The sequence below is a fragment of the Schistocerca serialis genome, chromosome 5 (assembly GCF_023864345.2).
Source record: "Schistocerca serialis cubense isolate TAMUIC-IGC-003099 chromosome 5, iqSchSeri2.2, whole genome shotgun sequence".
Classification (NCBI taxonomy): domain Eukaryota; kingdom Metazoa; phylum Arthropoda; class Insecta; order Orthoptera; family Acrididae; genus Schistocerca; species Schistocerca serialis.
In genome coordinates, this window is record NC_064642.1 from 648,396,137 (window position 1) to 648,416,742 (window position 20,606).

At 42.9% G+C, this 20,606-nt stretch overlaps 1 protein-coding gene across 5 annotated transcripts in view; it reads left to right on the forward strand.

Moving 5' to 3' along the window:
* The window catches only part of LOC126481279 (gamma-aminobutyric acid receptor subunit beta), a 593,225-nt gene that overhangs the window by 494,298 nt on the left and 78,321 nt on the right, over nt 1-20,606 (forward strand). For all 5 annotated transcript variants that reach the window (XM_050104914.1, XM_050104915.1, XM_050104913.1 and 2 more), the window contains exon 7: nt 16,617-16,901. In XM_050104914.1, the coding sequence (XP_049960871.1) occupies nt 16,617-16,901 (285 nt within the window). The remainder of the gene's footprint in view (nt 1-16,616; nt 16,902-20,606) is intronic.

Genomic DNA, 20,606 nt, shown 5'->3' on the forward strand with positions numbered 1-20,606 from the left:
GACACTTAAAGTAGTAAAGGAGTTTTGCTATTTGGGGAGCAAAACAACTGATGATGGTCGAAGTAGAGAGGATATAAAATGTAGACTGGCAATGGCAAGGAAAGCGTTTCTGAAGAAGAGAAATTTGTTAACATCGAGTATAGATTTAAGTGTTAGGAAGTCGTTTCTGAAAGTATTTGCATGGGGTGTAGCCATGTGTGAAAATGAAACGTGGACGATAAATAGTTTGGACAAGAAGAGAATAGAAGCTTTCGAAGTATGGTGCTACAGAAGAGCACTGAAGATTAGATGGGTAGATCACATAACTAATGAGGAGGTATTGAATAGAATTGGGGAGAAGAGAAATTTGTGGCACAACTTGACTAGAAGAAGGGATTGCTTGGTAGGACATATTCTGAGGCATCAAGGGATCACCAATTTAGTATTGGAGGTCAGCGTGGAGGGTAAGAATCGTAGAGAGAGACCAAGAGATTAATACACTAAACGGATTCAGAAGGATGTAGGCTGCAGTAGGTACTGGGAGATGAAGAAGCTTGCACAGGATAGAGTAGCATGGACGGCTGCATCAAACCAGTCTCTGGACTGAAGACCACAACAACAACAACAACAACAACAACAACAACCGTTTCAAAGGTATTCATTCAGAAATATTTAACTCAGTTTCTTTCAAGGGGGAGGGGATGGTTGTTCTAGCCCCCTAACGGATGTAGGGGCCCGTATAAAAAAATGTGGTCTCTTATTTTGCTTTATACTACAACATATTCAAAGCCGATCAAAATGGAAGTTTATCCCATGGTTTCGTTTACTCACAAGTTACACACGTGTTTTCGTCTGCGATAAGCTCTCTCTCTCTTTTCTTTGTCAACGTATTCGCACCACTTTAAAGTCTCGTTCATCTCAGTCGAGGTAAATACATGTAACAGCACGAATAAGGAAGTAGTGTTCCGGTGGCGAGAACAGACTTACTCGCGGACGGAAGGAGGCGGTCCCGGCCAGAAGCTGCCCGCTGTCTGGGAAGCAATAAGCGCACGGCCCCGGACGGGCTTATGGGCTGTTAAAAGCCCCCGTTGATTACTCGCTCCATTTCAGACAAAGCCCCAAACTTATGAAACAGTCAAGTCTGCTGGTTCTGAATTGATTCCGCTGTTCTCGAAATAGCTTCGCATTCAACGATTAAAATGCAAATGCTCATTGCTGCTGATGTAGCTCAGTTTTCGCTAAGCTTTCTGGTAATCGCATGCCTTAGATCTCAATTATCGGAATGTCATGATAGTCATTGGTTTCCTTGTCCTTTACCACGTTTAATTGCATGAGTAGGCGTGAGTCATGCATACCATTTTACTACTTCGTCTGTAGTATTATGCAGTTGAAACTTTCAATCTGTCGATTGTCAGTTAATATTAAGAAGCAGTGAATTACACTATGTTATTTATGGAGACATATATTTTATTCTGCCTCCACTACTCAACCTTGCCCTTAACATTGCAAAGCATATGCAGCATGCTCATTAGCTCCATAGTAAATGAATACACATCATTCTATAGACAGCACAGCTGATCAAGGTAATGTAGACAGCATGAAAGAACAAACTGTACAAGGAACTAATGTGACGGTATATTTTTTTAGCTAACACATTGATCTCTCTCTCATCTCACATCAGTTCTCCTGTTTTCACTCGGAGCACTAAAAAAATGAAAGCATATGATATTCTTTCGGCATGGTTCAATAGAAAACACAACATTTAACGTTCATTACCAGAAATACCGGAATTACACGAACCCCCAAAAATTTACCTCCAATCTTTAATTTAAGGGGGACTTTACTTCATATGTCTCACATCGTACCTCATTTTTGTCAAATTACACAAACCAGCTCTTTATTTCTGGTATGCGTCATTCACGTGTATCCACTCCTAAAAACTTTGTTGCTGGAAAAACAAAAGCTACCAAACCAGTGTAAAACGAGTGGAATCTTATCTAGTACATCGGAATTCTTAGAAGGAAATGATTTAAATATCTCATTTTCCAACCACAGTGGTGGTAACAGCTCACCGCATTAACAAACATTTCTTGCTTCACACTTCACAGTAACTTGCAGATGTAAATTTAATATCATCCATTGATTCACCTAGATTGTGTTGTGGGTCATTTAGAGTAACATAAATAATATCATTATCAGTCATATATTACCGGAGCAAGTATTAATGCTAACTCTTCTGCGTAGGCAAAGAAGCATCAAGCGCTGTACTTTTTATAGGTTAGTCTGTCATGTTTATATAACGTATTGTGTCTTTTCTCTTAACATTTACTTTTCACTTAATTACAGCGGTTTTAAAAACTTACGAGTACAAGCACAGAAATACAAACACTTGGTGGTATACGCAGTGATGGTAACAGTTCACATGAAACGGTCGTGCAGCTCCATCAAAGTGAAACGTGGTAAAATATGCATAATTGTTTCACATACTTTTTAAAGAATAGAATATTCTCTTCTTAAGAAAAAAAAACGTGTTCCTTCAGAAATTACGCCTGAAAATATATAAAGAAAAGCGTCGGAAAAGCCAAAAGTGTAGCAATAACTGGCCACGCCATAGTTTTAGAACACCGTACATAATTTTAAAACACTTAACACGTACACTTTACATAAAATCAAGAAGTTTTCTGGCAGGCAGACCAGAAAAACCTAAACAGTAAAAATATAGATTCAACTTACTCTGGCGGGCACTGGTTCCGTCCTTAGATTCTTCTTCTGTTGACTCGTGCTCGCTCGGTACTGTGGGTAGTTTCTCACTTCCGGCGTGAGGTTCTGCACACACACATTCACTGCTTTTGTTAATGTACTGCGTTGCCCTGGGGTCTAATGGGAGCTACAAGCTGCTCAAGGCGACAAGGACAACACTATTAAAAATACTGAAACTGTTGCCAAGATCATTCATGTCAAGTCTCGGAATAAAACAGAAAGCTAGAAACAAACAATGTTTATCTCGCTTAAGCAAAGCGAGCAGGAACCACAAGGTCAGTGGTTTCGCGGAGTGACAATTCGCTGTTTATAAAGTTGGACCCAGATGGGTGTGGCGGACTCCTCCCAGACGGCTTCTATGCGCGAAGTGCTGTAGGAGGCTGTGTTCGCCAGGTTGGCCAGGCACCTTGTTTCATAGTGAAATGAATTGAATAGTTCACGGAAACACTCCAACACTGAAGTGAGATCTTTGCATCAGACGTGCTTGACTGATTTGCTTATGTCCAGCCCTCAAATTCATCAAACTTGTCCACGGTCACCTGGAGCCTGAATCGCGTCGTCAATTAAATCCCTCAAAACCCCGTAACGTATGATCATTACACTTCTGCAAGACCAAAAATGATTCCCATCCCAGCAATCATCAGAATTTTCCAAAGAACTGAACACCGTTCAGCAGCAAATGGAAGCACGACGCGATATTAGTAACAGGTCTGATGCCTCGGGAACAAACGTCAGGTGGTGTCTGGGCACTTTTAGTCTACTTTGACGAACCAAAACGACTGCCTCTGATAAGACGGAACGACCTCCATTATTGTCCTACACCGGAGAAATCAGTTTTTGACTGAAATAACGACAATGGCTTTTCCTCTCACTTTATTCATTGCATTTTGCCATCTGAAATTTACTTCCATTTCCAGTAAATGAAAATTAGCCAGTAATAGATGTTTCACTAGACAGATGTTGAAACGCTCCCTTTGGAAAATTATGAATCACTGTGCTGGTAAACTTCCACGTTATTTGATACCGAAACAGCTGAGTAAAACTGAACGAACTCACACAGTTTTCTCTTTACTTATTCTGGTCAGCGCAACGCAATCTGACTTTTAGTAATCCCTACAAAAGAATGGCCCTTACTAACAATAACCTATACCTTTCATGAATCACTTGCCTCACAAAAATCTTCGTTACCCGAACTACTGCAATACAGCGAGCCCTAATACTGCCAGCTAAATAAAAGATTCTAACTACTGAACGTACTAACTACTGATAGGCATAGTCAGCAAATGAAAAATTTTGATAGAAAACAATGTATTTACCTTAATAATGTTCAAAAGTCATCATATATATCAATTCATGACATCCATCTTTACAAATTTCCTTTTTCTGGCAGACACACGTCCAGATCGTCCGCTTATAGTAACCTCTCAAAACTTTGGCATCTCTCTCTCCACATCGACCACTGCTGGCGGCTCACCTCCAACTGCCCAACGCTACGTGCTGTTCACATCCAACTGCCCAACACTACACAAGCGAATATTCCAACAATGAGTCCAACCAGCCACAGACTGCACACAGCACAGTCCGTGAATTTCATACAGAGCGCTACGTGGCGTTACCAACATAAAAACCTGAACAGCCTACTTACAATGTAATCGACGACCTAAGAACAAGAGTGAAATTCGTGATTGCTTGCTGGTGGCTCTCCATTAATGAACTCTCCGCGGGAGACTACAAGTTTGAGTTCACGTCTTGGTGTCGCTACGATCCAGTAGCAAGAGCTTGTATCTATTCTTTCTGCTGACTAGCGCATTCTACGTTTTTTTCTATTTTTTCTCTGGGCTTATAGATCTCCCTTAGGTCTTGAGATAGAGCTACACGATCTCCAGCCTCATTTGTCTGCAATACACTCGATCCACCTCAGTATGTCGGGACCACGAAAGTAATTGCTTCACCAAAGAAGAAGGGGTGTCTGGCATGAAAGTCCCATAGGTGGCGCCATACTGGAAAGACTTGCAACAAGCCAACGGGCACATCATGTTTCAGAGGAAGCTGAAACCATGCCATACCGCGATTCCTTGGGCCCGCTGCGCTGTTAGAACACACCGTAAATGGCTCGAGCAAGAATCATCGGCACTAGATGAAAGACGTTACCCGCCCCTCATTACATCATTTTAGAGAGCATCGAAACAGATTTACTGCAAATGTCCTTGGAACAATGTGCGCCTGACACCGTAAGTAATTCTTTGCGTCTAGCCTGCATGCCATGTCCCCTCTTCCCGGTCTTCGTGTATGCACGCCATGTCTTTTTGTACTGATACCGCCTAGAAGTTCACAAGAGCTATGCGTGTAGTTTGTTAGATGTAGTATAGTTATTAATATTTTGGCGGCGCTGCAAACTCGTTTTGAATAGTAGTTAAACAAAGAACTGGAACTACATTTTATCGTACGCAGGCACCATGTCCCGAGAAACTTTCTGACAGAATATAATTGTGTGCAGAAAATAAGATTTAAAATCTAGTTAAATCACAGTATAGAGTACACACGACACCAGCGTGAAAGATTCATCCCGTAAGTAAATTCACTCTTCATCTGAAGAATGCTTTGTTCTTGTGAAAATATTCCACCTCTACGGGAGGTGAATTAACGATACTATTCTTTTGTGTTCACTAACACGACGATTACATCAGATGCTTCAATCATATAATAGCTAAATACGGTGGAATACATGCAAGTCTTTGTATATTCACGTGCACTAAGTGGGAAAACACAAGTACACATAGTTACAAAGGAAGAGAACTTCATTCGCTCTCACTTTGCATTGGGGTCAATTTTCAGATAACTGGGAAATGTGCTGCAATAATCATCAGAATTTTTTTCATACTGGATACGTGTTGCAACATAAAGATACTTTCGCGATGAAAGAGTAACGAAGTTCATTCTTTTAATGTGAATTTTACCCATATAACCATTGCCATCACCAGAAACAATATTTTGTACGGATTGTTAGGCGCTGGAAAAAAATGGAGCATTTTAATCTTGATAATACGCCGTAAGTCCTAAGACACTAACAAGGGGAGGCCGCCAATTGTGAAATTCAGATTCGATTCATACTGCGCATAATAAAAGCTCATGGCCAGAGGTGTAATGTGGCAAAGCACCAAGATACACTTCTCAGCCGTTGTCGAGAAAATCGACAGTTAAAAGAAACCGTTGCGATGAAATACTCTCTACGATTAACAATGTTCTACAGCGCTGTGGTGCAGCGGTAAGCGCTCGGGTTCGTAATCCGAAGGTCGCCGGATCGAATCTCGCTCCATTCAACTTTTTTTTAGTATTTGTTTTTTGTAATTTATATATATATATATATAATTCCCGGCTATCAGTTGCAACAATTATGCATATAATAAGTTGTTGAAAGTCGTTTGTCGTGGAAAAACTGGCGACTTCGAACATCATTATGTTTTCCGCAAACAAAGTTGTATTTCACAAATGTTATTAATTGTCTTCATAGTGTTAACTACGTATAGTTAACGGAAGACGTAGAAACGATATTCCGAAACGAATACGTATAGCGTAAGACAAACGTTCGAATTAGAATAGAAACCCCACGAACACAAATTTGCTGTGGCAGGTATGAAATATAAACTCCGTTACTCGCTTGTTACACTTGAAGGACAGATGTTGAATGGGCCGAAACGAGCCGCCGCATAACAGCGTAGTTGCCTGCTAACTTCGAAAGAAGGTAGATGCGGTCCCTAGCGCAACTTATAACATCGTCGAAAATCAGTGCGGACGGGAGAGCTTTGGTACACCCTGTTAAACAAACGGAAAAATGGAGGCGGTACAATTGGAGAGCGATACGCCTTCCCCAACATGCATAAGCAATTCATATATATATATATATATGAATTACAAAAAACTAATAGTGCATGGCGCGGGATTCGATCCGGCGACCTTCAGATTACGAACCCTAGCGCTTACCGCTGCGCCAGGACGCTCTGGAAAATTATTAATCGTAGAGAGTATTTCACCGCAACGGTTTGTTTTAACTGTCGATTTTCTCGACAACGGCTGAGAAGTGCATCTTGGTGCTTTGCCACATTACACCTCTGGCCATGAGCTTTTATTATGCGCAGTATGAATCGAATCTGAATTTCACAATTGGGGGCCTCCCCTTGTAAGATACAGTAGGCGCGAAGAAATTCGAACACACTTGCTGGAAAATACTTTTAAACATAATTAACATGGAAGACGTCTATTCAAAACGCAGTTTGCTCATTTAAATGTGTATGTAGTCTTACTGATAACTGATATTTATCGGTTGTTGGTACCTGCCACTACCCTCTGCAGTGAGCTACAACTCATATGCAGAGGTCTCCTGACAAGTGCCATAGCCCTGGGAATATGCTAATTCATCCGGCTTCATATTTCTTTTTTAAGAAGAGCAATTTGTGAAGAACAATGGGTCTGCGCTGCCAGAACGTTGGAAACCTCGAGGGAGTCGACGAAAACAGAATAATCGCTACAACACGCATCGTTCTTTATCAAGAGTACTTTAATCTCCGCATTTAAAAGAGGAAAGAGCCTTTAAGGCATGGTAGTGTATTTCTTTGTTATTTTACTTCTCACACAAACTTAGTACACACGCTACACGGTAGTCCAAATGATTCCCCAAAGCAGATAAAATAACAGTCAGATATCGCATGTATCGTGTTTTTGACAAATCCACATGTCTGTGACTCCTAGTGAATAATCGGAAGTTTCGGTGGGTGTTCAGAGATATTTTCCGAGTACTTTGATATAAATAATCTAGTCTCTTGTAGTCTGGTACAGAGTAATAATATAATTATGATTTATTCTGTTTGTTATCCAGTTACCTTAGTTCCTGTAAAAATACTTTCATTACAGTGAAAAAGTCAGTAACATGCCCCTCACCAAAACGTAGAACACAAAACAGAGACACGCAAAAGTACTGCAAGGCGGTTTCTGTCGCTAAGGAAATAGCTCAGAAGAGCGTTGCTCTTCCCTGGCACTCAGTAAATCCACACATGAGGAGAAGTTCGGTCAACTCTTTATCAGTAATCCTGTCCCTTCTGCAGTGTATCACTGCTGCCACACAATTAATACTGTTGGAAAAAAGAAGGAGGCAGAACGGAGCAGTACAGAATCAACATTAAGTACCGTGAATGGCTGAAATAAGCTTGTTTTCAAGCCAGACACATAGTACATATCGTCGATATTTGCAAATATTTACAGGATAATACAGGTACAAAGATAAATAGTGGGTAATAAAATGAAAGAAATCCGATGACTGTAACTAGCTACCGGAGACCACGGGTGCCTTCTACCAAAATGCTGAAAAATATCGGTGGAGTTCGTGCTGATCCTGTGCCTGCGAGACGACAGCTAAACAGTAACTTTGTTAGAGAAATTTTGTTACGGAATTCACCTTCATCACTCAGTCTCAGCGAGCACAGAGTCCCTAAACACAATCTCTACTTTACGACTGGCCTAGAGGTTTTCAGATGAGCATCAGCGCCTCTATGCAGCATCAGGCTGCACAGGTCCGTGTCATGTTCCACATGTTTGTCCCCACTGCTTATATTTACTATCTCGTTCATGATCTAGATGAACTTCAGAAAGCAAGCCTAGTACATCTAACATGCAATGTTCAAGATGTGGTAGATCAATGGCGGAGTAGCTGGTTTACCTTTTGTATGATGGGCACTCGAAGAATCCGGTCTACCCCCACTTGTTCTCCCTTTCATGACTTTTGTGCCTCGTATCAAAGTGGAAGTTGTTAACGTAGAAACATTTTAAAAAGGTACCGTTCGATTACAGGGACTATTACGCGTAAGTCAGCCCTGTAACGAGCTTATACGTTTGCGAAACATTTCGTTCTGTATTAAACCAGTGTTAATAGCCTCCTTGATTTGCGGTCCTAACGACTATGTGATATTACCGGATGATCGGACTGCCGCGGCTCTGATGACACAAAGACAATTAACCCATGTAGTATGTGAGGATAATGAACTTTCGTACGAAATTGTATTCGAAATTTTAACTCCTGTATTTGTTGACGTAGAACGCTAGAAACAATGGTGGGTCGTTTCTCACACATCCTGCCTTACTTAAGGGTTGCAAAAAAAGTCAAGCCTTGTGATAAATAAAAAGTGAGGAAAATGGCGTCCGCAGTTATAAAGACTGAAATACAAGAAACTTGTTCAGATAAACTATTAATTTTTTAAAATAAATATTTCCTCTTAATATCCGCGTACGTAGTACAGTAGACTCCAATAAATTGTGCCAGACACAGGATGTTTAAGAATTAGTTATACAAAACTAACCTTTAACTGTGGAAAGGGTAAATAACTTATAGAAATGTTTGATACAGCATTGAATGCAGTATGTCAAGTTTTATTCCCGCCTAACACAGCTAGTTGCTGATGTTCCAGCTAGGTGGCATGCGCGAATGCATTATTTCAACAGTCATCACTGAATCGTATGATTGAGCTGAGTGTGCGTAAGTGTCGCTTATGGTTTCATGATTCTAAATCCGCTTCTACAGTTCAGAAACAATTCAGGACCAAATATCGCAAGCCACCATTTCGAAGACAAACTTATTAATTGATACAATCGCCTCGACAAAACTGGCTGCGTATCACACAGGACGCCAGGTCAACTGTAACAAGATTTAAGGTCCCTTCTTTTATGCTGATTCAACTGTAACTGGCTTATTGTGCCTGGACGTGCTTGAATTGTTATAAAAGGCCTCAAAAAATTTATTTTTCCGCAATATGGCGAGCCACTACGTCATCATCGTGAGATTGTCGTGTATCCCTGTGGGAGTGGGCTTGGATTAAACGTGGTGGAACAATATCCTGGCCCTCACCTGATTTAAACCTAATGGACGTCTGTGTCTGGGGTTACATTAAAGACAGGGTGTTTGCTTCTCTGCTTCCGGGAAACGTCATGGAGCTGTGACAATAGATAATACAAGCATATATCACGACTTGCATCATATGATTTGCCAGGAAACTGATTACGGATGGGGCTTTTGTCGTGTTGCAAAAGATAGCCACATTGAACGTTTGTAAATAAAACATACTGCATTCAGTGCCGTATCAAAATTTCGGTAGGTTATTTACCTTCTTCATAACTGAAGGTAATTTTTGCATAAGTAATTTATTATTTTGTTCTTGAATTCCAGGGTAATTTGAACATGGAAAGGCCAAATTGCGTAAGAGAATACTTCAAACGCTAAGGAATATGATCAAAAGTATTCAGACACCCCTGTATAATGCGAAAATTGATTACTAGATGTCACGACAGGCGGACCCGCCAGTATAAAAGAAGGCATAGAGTACAGTGTTGTCAGCAGAGAAGCAGTAATAGCAGAATGGTCCGTCAGGAGTGCTCTGTGACATCGAACCTGGACTAGTCAGTGGAGGTCACATGAGTGACAAATCCAGCAGGGACATTCCCTCCCTTCCAAACCTGCCCCAGTCGGCTCTTGGTGATGTGATTTTGAAGTGGTAACGCGAAGGAACAATCTCACCTAAACCAAGACCAGCAAAACCTCATATTGTGAGGGACAGGTTTCGTCAAGCATTGCGGAGGGTGGTTGTGAGAAATCGCATAAAATCAGAGGAAGGAAACATCTGTGAGTTCCAAAGTGCCAGGAGCAGTCCAACTAGCAAAATGACGACGCGTAAAGAGATGAAAAGAACGGGGAACGTGGGCAGGAGGCGTCAAGTCACGTCTCAGTAGCCACACATTTCTGCAGTCAATGATAAGCGACACTTGAGGTGCGTAAAACGCTACGCGAGTGGATAGTGGCTGACTGGAAACGAGTGATTTGATGTGATGAATCACGCTATACCGTGCGGCAGGCAGTTGGAAGGGTTAAGGGTTTGGCGAATGCCTGCACAGAACGTTAACTGCCAACGTGTCAATGAAGAGGAGGTGGTGTTACGATATGAGGGTATTTTCCGTGGTTAGAATCATCTCCCCTTATCGGGCTTAAGAATACGCTAAATGCCAAAGGGCTGAACACATTTTATTGCACTGAGTAGTGCCTACAGCAGCAGAACGTTTCGGAGATGGTGGTTGTTTGTATCAACACAACAGTATGTGATAAAGCAGCATCTCTGAGGCCACGGTTTGTGGAGGATAATATTCCTGAAATGGATTTGCCTGCCGGAAGTCCCGACCTGAGCCCACTGGAAGAACTGCGGGACGTGAGGTCTTCGCTCCAGACTCCAGCACCCGACGTCACTACCTTCTCTGGCTCCGGGTCTTGAGCAAGAATGGGCTGCCATTACTCCACAGACATTCAGACACCTCACTGAGAGTGTTCTGAGCAGAGTTCAAGCTGACCTAAGAACTAAAGGTGAACACACCCTTTATTAATGTCCACTAGTTGTTGTCTGGATACTTTTGATCAAAAGCGTATAGCTGACAAGAGGAGTAAAGGTGAAGGCGCCCAGTTCCAGACTGACAGACCTTGAGCCAGCTACTCGGTATTATTCGAAAAGAACAGACGACGAGCCGTAACTATATCAAAGTCTCTCTTTTAATTTCATTCCAAACCGTACAATAATCTGAACAAACGCTTATCACCATCATAGACAGGACACGTTCTCTAGAGTTCATAAAATGTTGGAGGAAAGCAATTGGCAAACCAGCACCATTAGGCAGTAGTGCTAGAGTCGCGCATCGCTCCAACGCTCCGTCAGGGTGTAGAACTGAGTCTGAGTTAACCCGAATTCAGAACTTAATTGGTTGTATATCATATTAAAATGACTACCCAGGTAGAAACTTTTAGCCTTGATGCCTGTTAACTTTGTAGTCGCACGTTTTCATCAAACTACTGTAGACACATAAACAACTTTAAATTACACTATTTAACCCTCTCCCAATTGGGATCCCTCTAGCCTATTCTCATTCCCGGTTCCGTGGGATGAAAAGAACTGGGGTCTTCGACAGGCCTGTTCTCAAATTAGGGTCCCACCCTTCAGGCTTCTTTTTTTACCCCTATTTGGTTGTTATAAATATTCTAATATTAAGTTTTGTCTTCTGGATATACTGAACAAGCATGAATTTCTACTATTCACACATAAATCGTAAAACTGTTCTTGACGCGAAAGCTGATTGGAACACTGCAGTGCTTTACCAGGTGCAGCCTTATCGGAGAGGGTATTCCTTTGCCTTCATGTGACTTTCGGTCTGACATACCCAGCCATTTACATTGTACCTATATTTTGTTGAGTGATTGAACCGCCATGCTAGCTAATTTGTTATGCAGAATAAAAACTTTTTTATCTTACTGTTTTGGTCCCATGTTTATTGTTTTTTTTGTCCACTGGTATAATTCTACGGTTTCATTTTCTGGCATTTAGCCAACTAATCGTGTCACATAGCACCGCAAGTATATCCGGTTAATGTAATTCAGCAGTCCCTTTGATGTGGTTAAGACACGGCTGCTCCAGTCGTAGAGTGGCATATTAACCATTGCCAGAGGACACCGCATTACGTTAATCGGATATAATAGCTGTAGTATATGACATCGACTACTTGGCAAAGTGCCCGAAGATGAAGCCATCTACCCTCGAAATCGATGACAGACAAAAACAATAAACACAGCCGAGCAGAGCGATAATAGTACTAAAATATTTGACACCTGGCGTTCTTAATGCCCAGCACTGTGGAGGCAAAAAGACTGTGCGACTTGGCGTATTTTACAGTACCAAACCATCCCCAGAGGTGACTAATAGATAAGTGACAGAAACAATTATAGGACCGAAGGAGACCTCTGAACTCACAATCTGACAATCACTTAACCACCGAGTCGCATTGTTGATTCGCATGATGTCATAAAAACGCCCAATTGTCACACAGTTTTATGGTGAGGCAAACGTTCATCGAAGCTTATACTCGGAAAAAGAATAAAAACAAATCATTTCAGAAATGATGGGTGTGTCATAATTAATAGAGACATCTGAACGGGTGAAAGTATTCGATAACAGGAGCAAAAACGTTCTACTAAACATGGACACCAGACGAGCCGTTTTCGAGATAACCGTGAATGTGTGTTTACGAGCCGAAACTGACTGCAGCACGGAATTCTATCCTAATGAGTAAGCATGTGTTTTAGGTGTGAGCTTTTACGTTACGTACAGGGCTATTACAAATGATTGAAGCGATTTCATAAATTCACTGTAGCTCCATTCATTGACATATGGTCACGACACACTACAGATACGTAGAAAAACTCATAAAGTTTTGTTCGGCTGAAGCCGCACTTCAGGTTTCTGCCGCCAGAGCGCTCGAGAGCGCAGTGAGACAAAATGGCGACAGGAGCCGAGAAAGCGTATGTCGTGCTTGAAATCTACTCACATCAGTCAGTCATAACAGTGCAACGACACTTCAGGACGAAGTTCAACAAAGATCCACAAACTGCTAACTCCATTCGGCGATGGTATGCGCAGTTTAAAGCTTCTGGATGCCTCTGTAAGGGGAAATCAACGGGTCGGCCTGCAGTGAGCGAGGAAAAGGTTGAACGCGTGCGGGCAAGTTTCACGCGTAGCCCGCGGAAGTCGACGAATAAAGCAAGCAGGGAGCTAAACGTACCACAGACGACGGTTTGGAAAATCTTACGGAAAAGGCTAAAGCAGAAGCCTTACCGTTTACAATTGCTACAAGCCCTGACACCCGATGACAAAGTCAAACGCTTTGAATTTTCGGCGCGGTTGCAACAGCTCATGGAAGAGGATGCGTTCAGTGCGAAACTTGTTTTCAGTGATGAAGCAACATTTTTTCTTAATGGTGAAGTGAACAGACACAATGTGCGAATCTGGGCGGTAGAGAATCCTCACGCATTCGTGCAGCAAATCCGCAATTCACAAAAAGTAAACGTGTTTTGTGCAATCTCACGGTTTAAAGTTTACGGCCCCTTTTTCTTCTGCGAAAAAAACGTTACAGGACACGTGTATCTGGACATGCTGGAAAATTGGCTCATGCCACAACTGGAGACCGACAGCGCCGACTTCATCTTTCAACAGGATGGTGCTCCACCGCAATTCCATCATGATGTTCGGCATTTCTTAAACAGGAGATTGGAAAACCGATGGGTCGGTCGTGGTGGAGATCATGATCAGCAATTCATGTGATGGCCTCCACGCTCTCCCGACTTAACCCCATGCGATTTCTTTCTGTGGGGTTATGTGAAAGATTCAGTGTTTAAACCTCCTCTACCAAGAAACGTGCCAGAACTACGAGCTCGTATCAACGATGCTTTCGAACTCATTGATGGGGACATGCTGCGCCGAGTGTGGGAGGAACTTGATTATCGGCTTGATGTCTGCCGAATCACTAGAGGGGCACATATCGAACATTTGTGAATGCCTAAAAAAACTTTTTGAGTTTTTGTATGTGTGTGCAAAGCATTGTGAAAATATCTCAAACAATAAAGTTATTGTAGAGCTGTGAAATCGCTTCAATCATTTGTAATAACCCTGTACATGCCCAATTAGACTCAAATTTGAGATAAAGCAACATGCCGTTCATGTCATTATATCAGCAATCGTTTTCAGTGAATGAGTTGTGTGTAGGTGGCCATCTCATTGCGCCACACATTCATGCAAGAATACTTGATAGACAAAGGTACCTTCGGCTTTTGCAGCGAGATCTTCACCTGATGGAATGCCGGTACTTTTTACTGTTGATGTACGACTCCTAACAAGCCAATACGGTCCAGTATGGATAAGCCGATCAGAGCCTGTAAGATCACCTGATCTCAGGCCTCTGCAGTTTTCCTTCTGCAGCAATCTCCCGAGGAGAGCACTGCAAGTGCCATGCGCCAATTTCCCAGAAACTTCACTCAATGGAACAAGGATCAAAATAAACGAACGAAGTCTTATCTGTAGATACTCGACCGTTTCTGAAAAAAAGACGGTCAAAGTTTTCGAAGTATTTTTGAGGTGCTTTATGTGTCTTATACTGCATGATAGCCTCAAGTGAAATCGTAATACAGCGGTCAGCGTCGAGGCCTTTTTTTATTTTCCAACCCGTGTTCGAAACCCGATTAGTACTTTTACTTTTGTTTTTCGTTTACATACTCATATATGTAGAAGATTACTACACGAATGTTTTCCAGTGTATATCTCCCAGGAACTTCACTCAGTGGAAGAGGAGTCAAAATAAGCGAACACATGTTTCAGCTTGCATGATTTGCCGCGAAATTATTGCCACCGTGTGGAATCTTTAGTAATGTTAACGAAGTTTGCTTCCTGAGTGAGATTTATACGGAGAAACGTGACTGTACCAAATGTCCTTTCGCGTGATGCTCACGGAGTGTTCGCATTATACATGTACCGAATGTTTCTGCGGTCGTCTACTTATTGTATGTCAGATGAACTAAATAAAAAGGAAAGAGAGAAAATTATTTGAAATTGTTTTCGGTGAAATTCGCGTAGTGTATGTTGATTCAAAATCAATTGTGAGCGTCAGTTTTCGGAAAAGTGGTCCGTTATGCATGATTTGCCGCGAAATTATTGCCACCGTGTGGAATCTTCAGTAATGTTAACGATGTTTCTTTCCTGAGTGAGATTCATGCGGAGAAACGTGACTGTGCCAAATGTCCCTTCGTGCGATGCTCACGGAGTTTTCGCATTATACATGTATCGACTGTTTCTGCGGTCGGTATCATCCAAGGGAAAGCACACAAATCTTCCTTAAGAATAAACATATGAATAAATATAAGAATTAATATAAGAATTGAAATAAGAATGTTATATCAGAATATGAGCATTTAAACGATCGTAACCCCTCTACATACCACACACACATATATTAAATAATAAATGTATGACACTGCGAAATCCAGTTGTAATTTTGTAATTAATATAACGCCATTGTGCTTAATTTGACAAGAAGTGTCCTTGTAGGAACCTTCTACGAACATGGGTAGATAAATGAAAACTATACAAATAAAATAAAATAAATAAAAAACCATTAACCGCGTTTCGAATACGTGGCGCAAAATTAAAAAAAACCGCGACGCTAGCCACTAATCTACTAGTTCATCCGAGGCTACTGCTCGTTAAAAAGCACATACAGTACCTCGAAAATCTCGAAAACTCTGACCGTCTTTTTTACAGAAACAGTCGAGTACCTACGTACAAGCCGAGACATGTGTTCACTTATTTTGACTCCAATTCCACTGAGTGAAGTTCCTGGGAGGTAGGGTGATGATACGTGCCCTGTTCTCCTCATCAGATGTGAAGTATAGGTTTGAAGAGCTGGAGCAACAAACTGTACAGACTTGTCAATGTTTACGAGTCGATCCGAGTGTGCGTAACAGTAGAGATGAGTGCAGTATTGTGTCCAAATTCCATGAGACGTGGAACACCTTCTTTAACAGGTACAGACTGTAACTTTAACTTGCCTGACTAAGTATTTCTTTTTGAGCTAGCCCATGGGCGATTCTGAGCACAATTAGATGAGGAATAAAGTGCCAAAGTTTATATTTCAGACACATTCGTAATGACGAGCAGAGACCTTCAGACTGAAGATCAGTGGTGGCTCGTACTCATAAATTTTGCCGTTTTCTCGCAAATCGCACGTCTTGGAGCCTTGTTTCATGGAACGTTTTTGCTGTTATAAACTTGTTATCGTGTACTTTTAGTCGTGTCGGTTTTCGCTGTCACTTGCGAGACGCCGTGAACATCTGTTTGTGACGAGACTGGGAGGTTTAAGGCAGGAGCTGGCCAGAGTAGGGAAGTAGCGGCGACTCCCTCGAGGTGGCCGCCGGCGCCGCCCCCGCCGCCCCCGCGGCCACCGCCGGCGCCCGCCTGTACGCGCCGGACTGCCCGCAGGAAACTACTCGCGGCTGGCGTGCGAGATCCAGTTCGTGCGCTCCATGGGCTACTACCTCATCCAGATCTACATCCCGTCGGGGCTGATCGTCATCATCTCGTGGGTGAGCTTCTGGCTCAACCGCAACGCGACGCCGGCGCGCGTGGCGCTGGGCGTCACCACCGTGCTCACCATGACGACGCTCATGTCGTCCACCAACGCGGCGCTGCCCAAGATCTCCTACGTCAAGTCCATCGACGTCTACCTGGGCACCTGCTTCGTCATGGTCTTCGCGTCGCTTCTCGGCAAGTTAGCACGCGCGCTGCTCTAAGCTAGAGTGCTGCATTTGCTCTAAACATCCACTGAAAGGCTGGCTTGTCACGCGGCAAGTGAATCAGTGCACGAACATGTTCCTGACTGAACTACAACACAAGTTGTTAGTTACACTGTTTGGTATAAACCTTCGTCATGCTGAAACATATTAATGTACGACACTTGCGGTGAAACACAAGATTATGGTTAAAGTGTTTGAGGCTAACATTGCTGTTATACTGCCGTACTACTTTATCTGGAACATTTAAATAAATAATGGATAAAAAGTGGCTCCTGCGAGAGGCGTTCAACAAGTAATGCAGCACATTTTTTTTCCTCGATCCATTTCGGCTGAAAAAATGCGAAATTTGTTGTGGGACAGCATGGAATATTCCCCCTTCAGCACCTTTAGTTTTACGAAGTTCCGATAGGTGGCATCGCTTGAAATGGCATCTTTAACGGAGCTGCGTCATTGACTTTCTTTTGGCGGAAAACCGAGCATCGCAGATATTTATAGGCGCTTGCAGAACGTCTACAGGGGCCTGGCAGTGAAGAAAAGCACGTTGAGTCGTTGGGCAAGGAGTCAGTCCCGTACCAAAGTCCACCCTGAAGTACGCATATCGCACCTTTCGGCTTCCATCTGTACGGCCCAATGAAGCATGCTTTCTGCGAGCAGAGCGTGGATAATAGGGAGGTTATTGATGCATCAGTGCAGCAGGACGTTGGTTGCGACGTTGACCAGTAGATTGATACCATCCGGGCATACAGGGCCTCCCTGCAAGGTGGTGTAAGACCGTCACACTGAACGGAGATTACGTTAAAAAATATCGTTTTGTAGCCAAAACCGGGGTGTATTGTAATCCTGAATAAAACATTGTGCTTTGAAAAAAAAAGTTGCATTTCTTACTAAACACCCCTCTTACTTTACAAGATGTGGCAGTCTGCGATGTCTCGTGTTGTGTTGGCAGAAGAGCAGAAGAGCTGTTCAGAATACAGTCGTAGTATCTGAATATGGCGCCTTGCTAGGTCGTAGCAAATGACGTAGCTGAAGGCTACGCTAAACTGTCGTCTCGGCAAATGAGAGCGTATGTAGACAGTGAACCATCGCTAGCAAAGTCGGCTGTCCAACTGGGGCGAGTGCTAGGGAGTCTCTCTAGACTAGACCTGCCGTGTGGCGGTGCTCGGTCTGCAATCACTGATAGTGGCGACACGCAGGTCCGACGTATACTAACGGACCGCGACCGATTTAAAGGCTACCACCTAGCAAGTGTGGTGTCTGGCGGTGACACCACATCTCGTAAGACAGGTCAGCCTTAGATTTTGTACACAGGCCGACGTTTTGATACGTTCGGAAAACGCCACCTGCAGCAAGTACAGAATTTATACAAGAAAGTTTTCTTCTATTTTTGCTTAGTTAAGGACTATATTATATGAATGCATGGTGTCTGTTCTTTCGGACCACGCATTCGTATAATTGATTCACCTAGATGGGCAATGAATCCACCTTCTTCAGTGCGGATGCAAAACTACGTCCGACCTTCCTGCAGAAATCTCAAGAGTACCGACCATGGAGGTAAGGGACAGGGACTGCGGATATCTGTCGCTCTGTGGAAATGTGCGTCGGTTGTGAGGGGTGTCGAGATAGTCCGCGTAGGTGCGCTAATACTGTGGCGCAGTGGCTAGCGGTCTTGCCTAGTGAGTGGGAGATTCCGGCTTCGAATCCTGGTCCGGTACACATTTTCACTCGGCGCCGCTGATTCCGCGTAATCTCCCGATGCAGCTGACGTCGGCTATCCATTTCCTTTTCTTTCTCATCGCTACATCCACAATTTACTAATTAATAATTATTAGCGGCAGTCAAATGAAAACCAGACGGATGGATAAAAGTAAGTACCAGTTTATTATTTCAAAAGTAATCGCCATAACTGTTAATAGATTTATCCTGCTGTGAGACAAGGCGGTCAATGCCTTCGAGGACGGTCCCTGACTTCAGCCGTCGCACGGACGCCAAAATGGAAAATATTGAAATAAACGATATCGGAATTGAAAAACAACTGCTATCACTTAGTAGCGGAAAAGCATCCGGACCAGACGAGATACCCTTAAGATTCTACAGTGATTATGCTAAAGAGCTTGCCCCCTTTCTATCAGCAATTTATCGTAGATCGCTGGAAGAACGTAAAGTACCTAGCGACTGGAAGAAAGCGCAGGTCGTTCCCATTTTCAAGAAGGGTCATAAATCAGATGCGAATAATTATAGGCCTATTTCGCTTACGTCAATCTGTTGTAGAATAATGGAACATGTTTTGTGTTCTCGTATTATGACGTTCTTAGATAATACAAATCTCCTTCATCATAACCAACATGGATTCCGCAAACAGAGATCATGTGAAACTCAGCTCGCCCTATTTGCCCAAGAAATTCACAGTGCCGTAGACACTGGCGAGCAGATTGATGCCGTATTCCTGGACTTCAGGAAGGCATTTGATACGGTTCCGCACTTACGTTTAGTGAAAAAAAATACGAGCTTACGGAATATCGGACCAGGTTTGTGATTGGATTCAGGATTTCCTAGAAGAAAGAACACAACATGTCATTCTTAACGGTTCAAAATCTGCAGATGTAGAGGTAATTTCGGGAGTACCGCAGGGAAGCGTGATAGGACCTTTATTGTTTACAATATACATAAATGACTTAGTTGACAACATCGGTAGCTCCGTGAGGCTATTTGCAGATGACACGGTTGTCTACAAGAAAGTAGCAACATCAGGAGACTCGTACGTACTCCAGGAGGACCTGCAGAGGATTAATGCATGGTGCGACAGCTGGCAGCTTTCCCTAAACGTAGATAAATGTAATATAATGCGCATACATAGGGGCAGAAATCCATTCCAGTACGATTATGCCATAGGTGGTAAATCATTGGAAGCGGTAACGACCGTAAAATACTTAGGAGTTACTATCCGGAGCGATCTGAAGTGGAATGATCACATAAAACAAATAGTGGGAAAAGCAGGTGCCAGGTTGAGATTCATAGGAAGAATTCTAAGAAAATGTGACTCATCGACGAAAGAAGTAGCTTACAAAACGCTTGTTCGTCCGATTCTTGAGTATTGCTCATCAGTATGGGACCCTTACCAGGTTGGATTAATAGAAGAGATAGACATGATCCAGCGAAAAGCAGCGCGATTCGTCATGGGGACATTTAGTCAGCGCGAGAGCGTTACGGAGATGCTGAACAAGCTCCAGTGGCGGACACTTCAAGAAAGGCGTTACGCAATACGGAGAGGTTTATTATCGAAATTACGAGAGAGCACATTCCGGGAAGAGATGGGCAACATATTACTACCGCCCACATATATCTCGCGTAATGATCACAACGAAAAGATCCGAGAAATTAGAGCAAATACGGAGACTTACAAGCAGTCGTTCTTCCCACGCACAATTCGTGAATGGAACAGGGAAGGGGGGATCAGATAGTGGTACAATAAGTACCCTCCGCCACACACCGTAAGGTGGCTCGCGGAGTATAGATGTAGATGTAGATGAGGAAAAATGTTTGCGGTTGCCTGGGCTGTACTCAGGCGCGCACCTCTTCGTCCACCCACACGTTGCCGAGACTCTTTCGATTGCGCTGCTGACGTTTCGCTAGGAAACCCTTACATATCCTCCATACAGTCCCGATGTCTCACAATGCG